Source organism: Hypomesus nipponensis, chromosome 12 (assembly GCF_054491055.1).
Source record: "Hypomesus nipponensis isolate SF chromosome 12, ASM5449105v1, whole genome shotgun sequence".
Taxonomy (NCBI): Eukaryota; Metazoa; Chordata; class Actinopteri; order Osmeriformes; family Osmeridae; genus Hypomesus; species Hypomesus nipponensis.
In genome coordinates, this window is record NC_140372.1 from 7,214,982 (window position 1) to 7,229,471 (window position 14,490).

At 48.0% G+C, this 14,490-nt stretch overlaps 1 protein-coding gene across 1 annotated transcript; it reads right to left on the reverse strand.

Annotated features, from left to right (window-relative positions):
- Positions 1-3,745: 3,745 nt before the first annotated feature.
- Positions 3,746-14,298, reverse strand: LOC146260854 (kinesin heavy chain-like). The gene is made up of 25 exons (XM_084667709.1): positions 13,903-14,298; positions 12,543-12,630; positions 12,374-12,447; positions 11,716-11,820; positions 11,574-11,622; positions 11,431-11,486; positions 11,259-11,346; positions 10,997-11,121; positions 10,753-10,857; positions 10,494-10,642; positions 8,931-9,079; positions 8,484-8,659; positions 8,285-8,353; positions 7,936-8,142; positions 7,563-7,709; positions 7,172-7,369; positions 6,652-6,769; positions 6,319-6,389; positions 5,350-5,459; positions 5,005-5,106; positions 4,773-4,833; positions 4,622-4,693; positions 4,369-4,473; positions 3,944-4,160; positions 3,746-3,822 (listed from the first exon to the last, which is right to left on the reverse strand). The coding sequence occupies exons 1-25, from the start codon at positions 14,026-14,028 to the stop codon at positions 3,746-3,748; spliced, it is 2,844 nt and encodes a 947-aa protein (XP_084523835.1). The 5' UTR covers positions 14,029-14,298.
- Between the last annotated feature and the right edge of the window lie 192 nt (positions 14,299-14,490).

A 14,490-nucleotide genomic window follows, 5' to 3' on the forward strand; every position in this document is an offset into this window, starting at 1 on the left:
AGGCCAGTCGGTTCTTTAGAAAAGTTTCTGCCATAGTGGGACAAAGGCTCTAAAAGATAGTCAGTGTCGTACAAGCATTTCTTTTCACCAATGTTCTCCTCAGGCCAAGAAAACGTCCAAGTTTCCATCACAATCGTCGTGTGTGAGATTCCATTGCTCAATGCAGCAGGAGAAGGATGAGCCACTATGACATGATGTTGTTTAAAAGTCAAAAGAGCACACTCGTTCCCAGATCAGTTTGTGTGTGTATGTGAAGTTTTCTGTAGAAGCAGTATGTGGATGAGGATACGTTTCACAATGTTCCCATTGGCTTGCCTCCAAAGGTTAAAGCAGTGTTTGTTTGTCTGTCACTCTGACACTTCTTCCCCTGGAAAAGCAAATGAAAAATCACTGTCAGACTGACACACACCGATCAGTGGTCTTCTCTTATTGACTAATTCCATGAAATAAGTAACTGCATTCCAACAGCGTTGACAACGTTTCCAGACAATGTTTCCTGTGACCATTGTGACAAATTCGGTTCACCTTCCTCTCATATTCCATTCGGTTCACCTTCCTCTCATATTCCATTCGGTTCACCTTCCTCTCATATTCCATTCGGTTCACCTTCCTCTCATATTCCATTCGGTTCACCTTCCTCTCATATTCCATTCGGTTCACCTTCCTCTCATATTCCATTCGGTTCACCTTCCTCTCATATTCCATTCGGTTCACCTTCCTCTCATATTCCATTCGGTTCACCTTCCTCTCATATTCCATTCGGTTCACCTTCCTCTCATATTCCATTCGGTTCACCTTCCTCTCATATTCCTAAACTCGTCTTCTGTCACTCTCAGGTGACCCTGTCCCTTCATTACAACCTGGGTGAGACCCCAGCCTCTAGGTCATTGCTATTGGCAGTGGAGTCTGGTTTTCCCCTCGGTTGTCACATTGGCAGTCCCATATAAAATGAACACCAGAATCCCCAAACAAGGCCTTTCTTTGTGCACCCTTCTAGGCAGGAAATCATGATGCCTTTATTGGGCTTTTGTTCAGATAACAGGGGGACCAAGAAAGGGACTGGGGACAATGGGTTTCAGGTATCCAGGGTTTACATTCCGCAAACAGAACGGTACTTTTGTGAAGGCCCTAGTGGCATTTTTCCAGCCTGACAGCTTGGGCATTTGGGAGGCTGGCCAGCAATCAGGTAGGATCTCTTCTGCAGTTACTCAATGACATTTCCTTCATTCAGAGAGAGAGGCCTTAGTGATTGAAGAATCCATGCATGCTCTGTCTGTTCTCTGGCTAGGCAATCAAAACGGCTCAAACTGAACACAATGGATGCCACCTGCTCTGATACCCTTTAAAGGTCACACACTGACCATGCTATTCAGCATTGAAGACAGAAACTTTAGAACATTACTTCTGCATATTAAGTTTAGCTTAATAATGACAAATATAAATTGGAGCCTAACACGTAAGGAATATGTGTTCAACCTGTACCATAAAATACATCTATTATTTATGGAAACCAGAGTTTGAAATTACACCATACTGTAGCTACGTATACAAACGCCACCACTGTCTTTCACGTTGCCAATACACTGGTCTATTCATCATTCCATTGCACACCTGAACATAGGGACAAAAATCTGTTGTTATTCGTTCAAAGAAAAGCATATGCAGCACCGGCCTGGTCGGGTCCCATTTCCTCCAAGAACACTGTGTTTTCTTTCAAAACAGAGCCTGCTTTTAAAACACACATCCCATACAGGATCTCAAAGGGCAAACAGAGATCAGATTTATTTGCTTAAATCGTGGCCACTAATCCAAGCATCTCTGGGGCTTTGAGTCCCTTTTCGGTGGGGATATGTCAAAGTATCATCTCCATGGGGATGTCATAGTGAACTGGTCTGGTGGTACCTGTGAGGACATGTCAGGAAGATATTCAAGCAGAGAAGGAAGAAGGCCCGATTTGGGTTTAGTTTGGGTTAGTGGTAGTTTGCTGTTTACCAAGTACAGTGTCTGCATCTGTATTTCAGTTCAATTCACAGGTTAACCTCAGGTGAAAGTTATTTTTTTTAAAGATTAAAAAAGGACAGCCCCAAGATTATTCGCAGTAATACATTACCACTACGAGATAAAGTTAAATATCTTTATTTGCTCTAATTCAAACATTTCAAATTAGTTATACAACATGCACTTATACAGTAATTGTCATTATCAGTCAAGTACAGCAGGCGTACCATATTCCTTCTGAAGCCATCCATGTTCAACAGCATTGTCCATTGTAACAACTGAAAGCTAAATACAGAAACCATACAACCATAAATAATTAGTCCTGCCATGATAACTGCTATCATTTGCAGATGAGCACATATACACAATGTGTACACCCAAGAACATGCTGAAATACAATAACATGTAAAGCAATGTAGGAACAAATTCAACTCTGAGGGTCATTTCTGAGAGGGGGCACATTTCTCCATTGCAAGATTTCTTCTAGTTTTGTCATCAAGGCTCAAAGGGTTGTTCAGTCAGTCAGAAACAAACAATACTGCGTGTCAAAAAGTCTCCAAGAGTTTTCTAAAGGCACTAAGGTCAGCAGGATGAGCCAAAACCTGCTACTGTTTGCAGTGGGCAGCTTGGTCGAACATCAGTTGACGTATTACTCGTGCCACACTGTGAGAGAAAGTTCTAGGTCTGTCGTCTATTTAAAACATACATGTCTCCTGTCCGACTGCAGGGACATCTGATTGGCTGATCAGCATCTCAGCTGCAGGTGGAAGACAGTACCATACACCTTATCCCTTCACCTAAGAACATTCCCAGTATCATCCAATGGTATCCCTTGGTACAGTGTGGTATTTCATTCAATCTCAAAAGTAAAAGGTATCACTAAACCAGTAAATCGCAATCGACAGGTCTGTATTGTAACTAATGCTGACAATTCATGCCAAACACTGTTACTTACCACTAACTCTGAATGATCAAGCTAGTAGTGCCCCTCTCTCATAAGGAAGTTGTTATGTATCATGAAGGTAACAGAATATGCAACAGACTATGCAACAGACTATGCAATACCAAACAGACAAAAAGAAAATAACAGAGACGATAACTACATATCTATTGTAAGCGAGCGAGGAAAATGTGCAACTTATAATTGTGATAAGCTATTTTAGTGCAAAAACACAGTGCAGGTGGAGCTCAAATGCCAATGCGATTTTTCTACAGGTGCATTTTGACGCTTCACAAGAACGACCCCTGTAGATCTACTACAGTACACTTGGAGAGCTCTCAAAGCAGTTAATGCAGTACGCGATTACATTGCATGGCCATATGTACTGTATCATGTAAATATGTACAGGAGCTGAGAGAGTTAGGTGAGGAGGAGGTTTGTCTGCCAGTCAGTGAAAGATGAGACAGTCAGGTTGGCGTTCCAAGAACAGGCAGGGGATGCAGGTAGGTAGGGGGCCATGGATGTCCAGCTATGAGGTGGTCTGTACATGCAGGTCCTGGGTCTATCTGCAGGTGGAAGGAGGAACAAAGGACTGATTCATATACACAAATTAGATACAATGTCATCATATCCAGGGTGCCTTTTTTCTCGATATCATGGCAGCCAGTCCTGTCAGTCCAAGAAACAAAGCTCTCCTGACCTCTAGTGTTCATATGTGTGCACTACAACCAACAGTTATCCCCGTGCTCTGCCATCGTTGTTAAACCACGCCGTCACTAAGGATGGGTGCCACTCCCCAGGTGTAACTTACTTGTTGTGGTTGTACTGGTGGCTGTAGACAGTAGGAGAGGACAGAGGGTGGTGTCCTGAGCGGATGGGCTTAGCTGGAAGACAGACAGACAGACAAGGCAACACCAGACATTAATAGATACTCCGCAAGCTCTACCGAAAAGCAGGACAGCTCCCCCACCTCAACCAGGGTAGTTAATATAAACACATAGTCACCGATCTGAGCAGAGTGGCCCCTCCTGGCCATGTTCTTGGCCCTCACGGCCTCCTTGATGCGGTCCACCTCCGTCTGGTAGCGCTTGCGGTCTCTCATGGCGTTCTCCTTGGCCTCCTTCAGGGCGTTCTCCAGGGCCTTGACCCGCTCCGCCGTGGCCCGCAGACGCTTCTCCAGCTTGGGCAGCTCGCAGCGCAGGTCTGCGTTGTCACGGACCAGCTGCACACACATTACACCGTCGGACACACGCAAACCATCACATGCAGTAGAGCATGCTTAGACAGATTTCAATCATTCATTTTGAGCAATCTTCTTGTTATGTTTTGTTTACCAATAGGTGGCCATATTTGGTTGATCATCTCACGTTAACTTTGGCAGTTCACATGTAGTCAAGGGACAAGTGAGGGATGATTCCATGTGACATTACCTGCTTGTGGACTTTGGTGAGCTGCTCCAGGTTGTTCTCCAGGAAGGAGATCTTCTGTTTCTGAGCGGCGCTGCCCACTCCATCCTCACAGTCCAGCTCTGCGCTCTGAACAGAGGCAGAGCACACAGCAGTCAGTCAACTGAGAACTTACAAACGTCTGCTTAGGACAATGACCCCTCACCACGAAAAGCATTTTTTTTTTTAAGTAGACAATGTTATTTTGTGTGACATGGCCTAGAACATGCATGTGTACCTTCTTGACACGCGTTGTCAGGTCTTGTACAAAGATTTTGCGCAAGTTGTGAAGAGTCTGCAGCTCCCTTGCCTGTGGGAAAAAAAGAGTTTAGAGAACTTCTGGTTGATAAGGACTTTGTAAATGGACGAATCCCAAAGCGGTGACATACCACAGTCTCCTCCAGTCCCTTCAGGTCTTCCTGGGCCTGCTCCTTCTGTTCATTTAGGAGCCTGAGGCCCAGAAAACAAACACGGTTGCTAGTACATGTACAGATGTCTTGACTACAACAGTAAAGAAGCCAGACCTTCAGAACTAGCGTAGAATGGGTTTGAGATAGAAAGGAGAGAATTCAAAAGAAAAACAACAATTTCGAGTTAGATCCGAGGTCAAGGGATACCTACATAAGGTTCTGAAGTTGGGCGTCTTTCTCCTGTTCCTCTGCTTTGAGTTTTTCATAATCAGACATCATCCTCTCTTGCTCCAGCAGTAGTCCTTGGTTCAGACTGGGGAGAAAGCAAGTGGGAAAGAGGACAGCAGACAGAGGGAGAGAGGGAAGGAAGGGAGAAAGGAAGGGAGGGCAGAAAGGTGGGAAGGCAGAGGTAAGTCCTAAACCAGAGTTTGCATTTGTTGAACGCGTTCTGTGCTACCATAGCACAGCAATAAACATCCTGGTCACAACTTTCTTTGCACATGGAGGCGTGCCCGGAAAACAGACGCCCTCAGAGTTGAGGGGTTGCGCCACTCACTCGGTGAGCTTGTCCAGCACCCTCTGCTTGTCCTCGATCTCATCGCGCAGGCGAGACAGCTGCTTCTGGTGGGCCTCTCGGTGGCACTCCATCTGCTCCTCCAGGGTCTTCTGTGTGAGGGGCCACCAGAGGAGGTTACACACCCACACCCACACCCACACCCACACCCACCCACCCACACCCACACCCACCCACACCCACACCCACCCACCCACCCACCCACACCCACCCACCCACCCACACCCACACCCACCCACACCCACCCACCCACACCCACACCCACCCACCCACCCACACCCACCCACCCACCCACACCCACACCCACCCACACCCACACCCACCCACACCCACCCACCCACACCCACCCACCCACACCCACCCACCCACCCACACCCACCCACCCACCCACACCCACACCGACCCACACCCACACCCACCCACCCACACCCACACCCACCCACCCACCCACCCACACCCACCCACCCACCCACACCCACACCCACCCACACCCACACCCACCCACCCACCCACCCACCCACACCCACCCACCCACACCCACACCCACCCACACCCACACCCACCCACACCCACCCACCCACCCACCCACACCCACACCCACCCACACCCACACCCACCCACACCCACACCCACCCACACCCACCCACCCACACCCACACCCACCCACACCCACCCACCCACCCACCCACCCACCCACACCCACCCACCCACCCACACCCACCCACACCCACCCACACCCACCCACCCACCCACACCCACCCACCCACCCACACCCACCCACACCCACCCACACCCACCCACACCCACCCACACCCACCCACACCCACCCACCCACACAAACCCACCCACACAAACACTTACCCACTCACATATACTGTACGTGCAGTCCCACGTACACAGACACACACACACCCATACTGTATACGCACACATACGCACACACGTGCTTACCTTGATCTCCTCCTCTCCCTGCAGCCTGCTTACGCTCTCCTTCTCCTTATCCGACACCACGTGCATTTTCTCTGAGAAAACGACAATCCATTTCAGCAGTTGGTGCATTTAATAACAACACCGAGAGCTAGACACAGTACGGGAGCCAAACGGATGTCTGAAACCTAGGGCACTCAGACACCATCTTAGAATCACAAGCAGAGTGGTGAGCTGACCACACAGCGTAAACGCCTCCCTCGGGTCATAGCAGAGGGTGACTGCGAGGTTCGAGGCCTTGTGAAACGGTCCTGAGTGCTGTGGGAGAGTGCAGCGGGCGCGGCTGCTGAGGCTCACCCTGAGCGTGGAGCTTGGCCAGCTCCTCTGTGAGAGCATCCTGGGTCTCCTCCAGCTGTCTCTTCTTCTGCTCCATGTTCTGCATGTAGTCCATCAGGGACTTGATCTTCGCCTGGTGCTGCAATGTCGCCGTGGCATGGGAGGACACACACACAATATACCCTAATATTTAAAAAGTATATTTGGGATATCTACTGTGCATTACATGGTCATTTAGAAAACAAAATCTTAACTGTGGTATCTGAAATTCTATGAACAAAATACCGACTTTTAAAACACGAAACGATATTGAAGTAAACCCAAATAAGATTCATCCAAGCTTCATACAGTTTTTGCCATTATTCTACTTTTGACCTTGACACATTTTATTCTTTACCCTGTCCAACCGATCCCACACAGTTTCAGGTATGTTCAGGTCAGGACTCAAGGTGGGATCAATGACATCCTTCACAATGCCCCAGCACTTTTACACACGACAGTATGTACGTACTGTATGCTTGGCTACGACCCTCCCGGTTACCTGGGAGATGAGTAACTGGCAGGAGGCCAGCTCCTTCTCATTGGCCTGCATCTTGCGGCTGGTGTCTGCCTGGGCGGTCTCCAGCTGCTTGCTGCGGTTGACCAGCGACTTGACCTCTGACTTCAGCTTGCTGATGTAAAGACGGGCCATGGTGAACTCTTCCTCGATAGCCACCCCGTTACCGTTCCCCTCGGAAGTCTATGGGACACCCAAAAAAGTGTGTTTGCTGTTGTTTGCTTCACAAAATGGATGGACTGTTGTTGGTGTGTGCGTCTGTGTGACTACATCTGTCTGCGTTCTGTCGGTCGGTTAGTATATCTGTAAGTGCATGTATGTATCTCTCTGTGGTCTGAGGTTTGGTGTGTGTCTTGGTGTGCGTGTGTGTGTGTACCATCTTGACGTCGTGTGCGCCGATGATGCTCCCTATATCGCTGAGTTCCCTCAGCAGCAGGTTGAGGATCTCAGACGCTCTCTTCTTCTGGTGACCACTCAGCTCCTGGATATGAGCCAGCTCCCTCTGCACCTCCACCAGCACCGCCTGACACACACAAACACACGAATGACCATCCAAGTTCCGTTTGTGTCAAACATAGAATTTTCATAGCCGTATAAATAGACCGGTCGGTAGAATAGACCGACTCCCTTCTATGAAATGTCATTTCAAATGTCATCACAAACATAATTTTTGTCGTTTTAGACTTCTCACACAGGTCCCCAAATCAAGTCTCTCCTCTCTGTTTTCTCCCCTGTCTCCTCTCACTCACGGTCTTCTGGACCAGCTCCTCTGTCAGCTGGTGATTGGAGTGGCTCCTGTCCTCCACCTCCTGGCTCTTCTGGTCGTAGTTGACAGCCAGCTCCTCCAGGGCCTGCAGCACCTCCTTCACCTCCTCCTTGGCTGCCTCGTTCTCCTGCTGCAGGCGCGTCAGGATGTCCTGCACCTTCACGTAGTCCAACTTTGTCGATGCCAGCAGCTACAAGTACACACACACAAAGGAATATAGAAATAAAAATGCATTCTTACTACTAAAACATCCGATAGTTCTCTTCTAAGTATAGGTACATGTAGTACTAATATATAGCTGCAAGGTGGCGCTTTTGAGCCATTGCAGTCACCTCTTCCTGGTCCAGCATCTGTTCCTTCAGCTTCTCCACCAGCTGACTCTGCTGGTTGATCTCATCATCCTGGGAAAGAACAAATAAGAAATGATTATACACATATTCAAGGTCTAATCATCATACTACATCATCACCGTAACTGCTGGGTCGCCTTCCATGTCGGGCGACATCCAACCCTGGACTTGGGCCGACCCACCTTGTCGTCCAGCTGCTTGTAGAGGTTGCTGATGTCCTCCTCATACTTGCTCTTGTCCTCGCTGGAGACGGCGCTGCTGGCCAGGACCTGGTTGTCGATGACCGGCGTGTTGTCGCAGGGCTCTTGGTTCTTCTGGTCCTTGGCACTCAGCTGCTCTTCTTCTGGAACGTTCTCACCTGGGACCCGGAAGCAAGACAGAGAGGGGAAGGTCAGGGGTCAACGCTCTGGTCTCACATGGTGACGGTAGGCTACTGCATGATTAGAGTGGTTTTGTTCAAGTCACACGCAACATGTAACACTGGTTTGGTGGGCAACTTCTGTGGGTCTGCAGTATGTGTGTGTATTATTGTGTAGGCCATTGTTGCTGCCAATGTGGGGAATGTCAGAGCCAGTGTTAGTGACAATAATCCATCTCGGTGTTCCCAGTTCCTTTCCACTGCTCCTCACCGTTCCTCCAGCGGTTGAGTTCCAGCTCCAGGCGCTGGATGATGTTCTTCAGGCTCTTGTTCTTGTCCTTCTCCTTCTCATACTTCTTCTTCCACTCCTCGGCGGTCAGCTCCAGGTTCACAGACACAGTGTTCTTGATGGTCTTTGCCCTGCGTGGGGGTTAGGATGAAGGAAGTGAGTCGGAACACTCCGATAAGAGTTTTCTCAAGGCCTGGGGTTTTTCCACAGATCCAATCCAGATCGATCCAGCAGATTCAATTTTCTAGTACATTCATTACCATCATTATGAAGAACCTTGGAGGTGGTATGGGAAACAGGCCCTTCCATTGGTGCTTCAAGGCTGGGTTTATCTGTGGCAGATGGCTTGCAGTCGCTCATCCACTAGTGAACTACCGGGTGACAGTAGGAGCGTGTGATTGTCTGCACCTCTCCTGACTTCCTCCTCTATGTCCCTCTTTGGTGTATGCCTGATAAGTGGTTTCATAATCAAGCCCTGACCTTTTCATCTCAGTCCCCTGATGATGAAAACAGAAGGTTTGTCATCTCTCAATGACCCCGGACACACCCTCAGCTTAGTACGTGAACCGCCGCCGCCGCCCCGCCCCCCCAAACCAGCCCCTCTCTTTAAAACGACAGGGCTTTTTTCTCTTCTTTCTTCGCTGCGGCTCCGATGAGAGAGCTGTGTGTGTGTGTGTCTACTGCGCGTGTGTCTACTGCGCGAGTGTCTACTGCGTGAGTGCGCTGCGTGAGTCTGTGCCAGAGGACACAGAGGACAAACAGTACGGCTCGGCTCGGCTCTGGCCGTGCTGGCTGGAGATGGAGTAGCAGGTCTCCCTGGAGCGGAGCACTGTGTTGTGGTGCGCTCTACTGCACTGTCATACCATGTGACCTACAGCGGCTGCAGAGCTGCAGTGAAGCTCAGAGGAGAGAGGAGGACAAAAAGGAGGAGGGGAGAGGACTAGACTAATGAGTCTCTGCTTGCCTTTGTACAATACAACAAGCCCAGCTTAGGGATCTCCCAGCCACTCAGCTAAGTAGGTTGTCATGGTTGCATAATCTACTGGAGACAGGTTGATCGAATGAATTTATCTCCATCAGTTTAGGAGCACTCTTCGATGATGTGAACAGACACAATGGGACATGGATAATATTACCTTAGAGTGGCTAGTTTGTGTGGTTAGTAGTGGGTTGTCTTCACTGTGGTTCACAGTCATTAGCATGCTCATAGCCACAATGGCACATTTAGTGGTTTAGACCCCACCAGATTAGTGGAGTTGGAGAAGGCTAATGTTTAGAATGACCTCAAAGAGAGCTCATCTTTATAATAAGGTACTCACTTGAATTCTTAATTGTTTACAGGCTCATAATCACGATGATAATCGCTACAGATACCATTCCACGTCGTGCATCTCTGACCTTGCTCTCCAGTTTCTATGCTGTTGTCATGGGCAGGAAGGGAAGGACGTTAACTCGTTTTGTAGAGAGGAGTAAGGAAAAGGAGACAGGGGGGTGGAGGTAGTGGGGCGGGGGGGGGGGGGGGGGGGCGGGAGGGGGGGGGTTCACCTCTGTCCAAACATGAGGGTGGACTTGGTCTCTGCCTCGTTGTAGACAGAGGGGGAGCAGCAGATGATGATGGTGGTCCGGCAGTTGCCCCCCAGGGAGTCCTGCAGGATGCGGGTCATCTTGCTGTCTCTGTACGGCACGTGGGTTTTCTAGCAAGCAGACACATCTGTGAGCTCAGACTCGTAGCAAAACCACAGCAGGGTGCAGAGGAGGCCTCCTCATTCCTCAAAGATAGAGTGTCTAAAATACTAGAACTTACGGTGCCCTCAGCCAGAGCGGAGATGACGTTCCCAAGCGCCGAAAGGGACTTATTGATATTTTTAGCTTCGTCCAGCACGGCTCCTTCCGCCCCAGTTTTGCTGACCTTCAGGAGACAGAAAACCGAGTCAGCGCCTGGCTGAGGAACCCTGTATCAGCACCTTCAACTGACAAACCCGGGCGATGGCACACAGTCGTGTATTGACTAAATGTACTGTCCTGTACGCGTGTATGGCCTGCCCTACCTTTTCACTGCCTGCTAGGTCAACCAGGTAGAGTTTTCCGGACAGTTTCTTCTCTGTCTCGATGTTCTCCTGTTTGATGTTGATCAGGAAGATGCTGTGACTCCTGGAACTGTGCTCGTTCATGTCTGCAACAACGCAACAATGAGGCCTGCAGCTTAATGCATACAAAAGTGAACTACACAGCATTGACTGCACAGGTGAGAAGGCAGATACTGTGTGTATGTCTGGGTGCGAAAGGCTGACAAGCTAACAGGGCACGTACTTGTCACAGCCACATGTCGGTTATTCTTGCCCTCATCGATGACGTCCATGACCTCCTCCGGGCTGGAGACGAATCGCTCTGTGCAGCCCTGGAAGATCACCACAGCTTCATCAGCGGTGACCCTCTGAACCACATGTTATTGAGAAAGTGTCTGTAGCAATGTTTTCCTTACCTTGACATAGGGCACCCTGTTTTTGTCCTCGTGTACAGCAAGGTTGGTCTTTGAAACTTCAAAATAGAAAACAAAAGGTGTTCTCTTAAACACACACACACACTTTTGAACATGAAAACATCAAAATCCAGCCCATTTCTTACCATCAAGCAGATCTCTGATCTTGTCCAGGTATATTTCAAAATATGAGACCTTAAGAAATGAAAAGTGAGACAATGTTTGTTATCGCAACATACGCTGCCATGCTGCAGTCAAGAGTTTTGGATCTAAACCTGCAGTGTTTACCTTAATGTGGAACTCCAGGTTCTCGTCCATGGAGTAGATGTGGTCAAAGATGTCATGGGCGATGCGGGGGATGATGCCCATCAGCTGGGGGTCATGGAGCTTACCCTGGGGTGGAGGTGGGGTGGAGGTGGGAGGTTACAGCATGGTACCAAGCATGCTCATCAACAGTGACTAACACAATGTCCATCCCCCTACTGTCCATTTAGTGTATTAGGTTACCAGCCAATGATTCCTTATTGCCGGTGCTGATGTACTTAATGCCTCTTTAAACTTGAGGGCGAATGAGACCCATAGTGCTCAAAATATTCTCAGAACAATATAAATCTACTCCAAATGAATTGTTAATCTCTGAGTAAGACCCTTATGCAATGGCCTGCTTAAACGAAATCCAATATTTTGAATGCTGTCAGAGTGACTGACTAGGTGAGTCATGGTGAAAAGTGTTTATATTCTCAAAGATGCCTTGATGAATCTGAATCACAATCTCTAGGTGACACTATTTATCCCCAAAACCTGCCTCAACATTTGTCTAAATACTACATGTTACACTCAAATTGTCCTTGAACACTCTCCTATCTACACATCCAAATGTAATGGCATACAATATCTCAGTTACAGGTCCCCCTGTTGAACAGTAGGGCAGGACGAAGGAGCTCACCTCCATTGTGTGTGTCTTTCCTGAGGACGTTTGCCCATAAGCAAAGATGGTCCCATTGTAGCCTCCAAGGACGTCTGTGTGAACACAAGCCCGGGCCATGGTTTAGCTGAAACACTGATCAGCAGGAAGATGGCTCACGCCTGGGCCAGAGGACATCGACTCAGCCTACCTTTAACAATCTGCTTGGCACACGCATCGTAGACCTGCTCCTGGGCAGTGTTTGGGGGAAGGACGCGGTCAAAGACATATGGCTTGCTCTGTCCAAAACAAAGCAAACGGTGAATCGCAGGGACATACAGCAGGGCAAGGAGACACACAGACAGACAGGCAGATAAGCAGGAACACAGATACAAGTTGATGGTTCTACAAACATAATAATGTTTCGGGACAAATAAATCATTAGACTGTAATGGGAGCAAAAGCCTCTCAGGAGAAACCCAGGCCTTTTCTAACAAGTCTGCCAGCACATCTCTGGGGGCAACAGGGGATGTCTCTCCCAGCAGTCTGCCACAGAAGCCTCTTTTTGTCCAAAACAAATGTGATTGCATCAACGCTCAAAAACGACCGTCATCAAAAAGAACCCCTGAGGTGCCTCATTTGTGTTGTGCTTTAGACACTTTAAATATTTACAGATACAATAACATAAATAATGTATACACTGGAGGAGAGCTGAGAGAAAGACTAGTACTGTGCTGCAGTGTACACCACAGTGTACAGATGAAATATTGTGCTAAATGTGTGTATTTGTCCAAAAATACTGTATTTGAGCTATTTCGACAATGTATTTATAGATGACGCGTAACCTCGCAATCTGTAGGCCTAATTAACTGGCTGAAATGAGGCAAACAACAAAGTGGTGTGGATGTCACCATCTAACCAACAAACAGTTCCGTATTCCCACCAGATAAGGTGATTAGGCCTACGATCAGTCGACTGTACAGTAAACTGACTGCTTAACGCAGATTAAAATCGTGTCCTGTGAGGGTTTCCTTTCCCAAAATGGAAATAACTGTCAAAGGCCCATTATATTTCGCCAATGTTTCAAAATCAACAGTAAAACTATCAAGGATATAGCCTATAGTATGTGTTGACATCGCCACAGGTGACAAGGCAAAACATAATCTCATTAATGTTACATATGCAAATTCAGCAGAGCGAAATACCGCAGCATTGTTGAAGTCCAAAGTACACCTCAATGCATTGGCCGTATGCAATATTTCTATAGGATTGATCTTGTCAAGAACTGCAGTAGACCGATGCTGCGCAGCCAAAACAACCATAATGGGATGACAATCCTAGGATTGTAAATTATAGCCTATACGGATAAGGGAAATGTGAAAACTCAAATTATGCTGCATAACCTTTTGTGTAGTTTGTGCGTGCGGAGAGTTCATATGAGCACCGCAGATTTCCGCTGCATCGGTTTGCTGATGAAGTTGGTTTTACGCCATTCCCGTTGGCAATGTCTAGGCTAAATAGGCAACGAAACAGGCTACATCATTTAAGATGAAAAAAGCCAATTAACTTACTGTTATAACCACGGTGTCCTCTTCTTTAAATTTGGGAATGTATTTATCTCCTCTCGTAATTTCGGATTCATTTAATGGCCTAAATCGGCACAATACTTTGATACCGCATTCGGCTGCGTCCGCCATGTCTGTCTTTGCAGATAAGCAAAAGCCACAGCAAAAAAACTTAAAGCCGACCTAGTGTACCAATTCTGCGAGTGTTTATCTGTTGAATAGCGTCAGATAAAACGTCCTTCATCGATGCACCTCTCGCCGTCTGGGCAGAGGCATGGGCAGATCATCTGCAGTTGCCCATTAGGCTACGTTATAGCGGTAAATAAAAGTCGAACAATTGCCTCCGTCTAAAATCTGGCAGTAGATATTAAAGTCTGTATTGAAGGGAGCGGCTGAAGATGTCCATTCAGAAGCCTACAGAAGGTGTCCCGAGTTCAGAAACCGCATCATCCTGATCCTGCGCGCGCTCACCGCCCTGCATCAGCACCACTCTTGTATTACTCCCTCCGCCTCTTGGGCTGGTCATCACTCTAAACTCTCAACCAATGCGCAGTTGAATACAAGAGTTGAATTCAAAACGTTAGACTATTAACA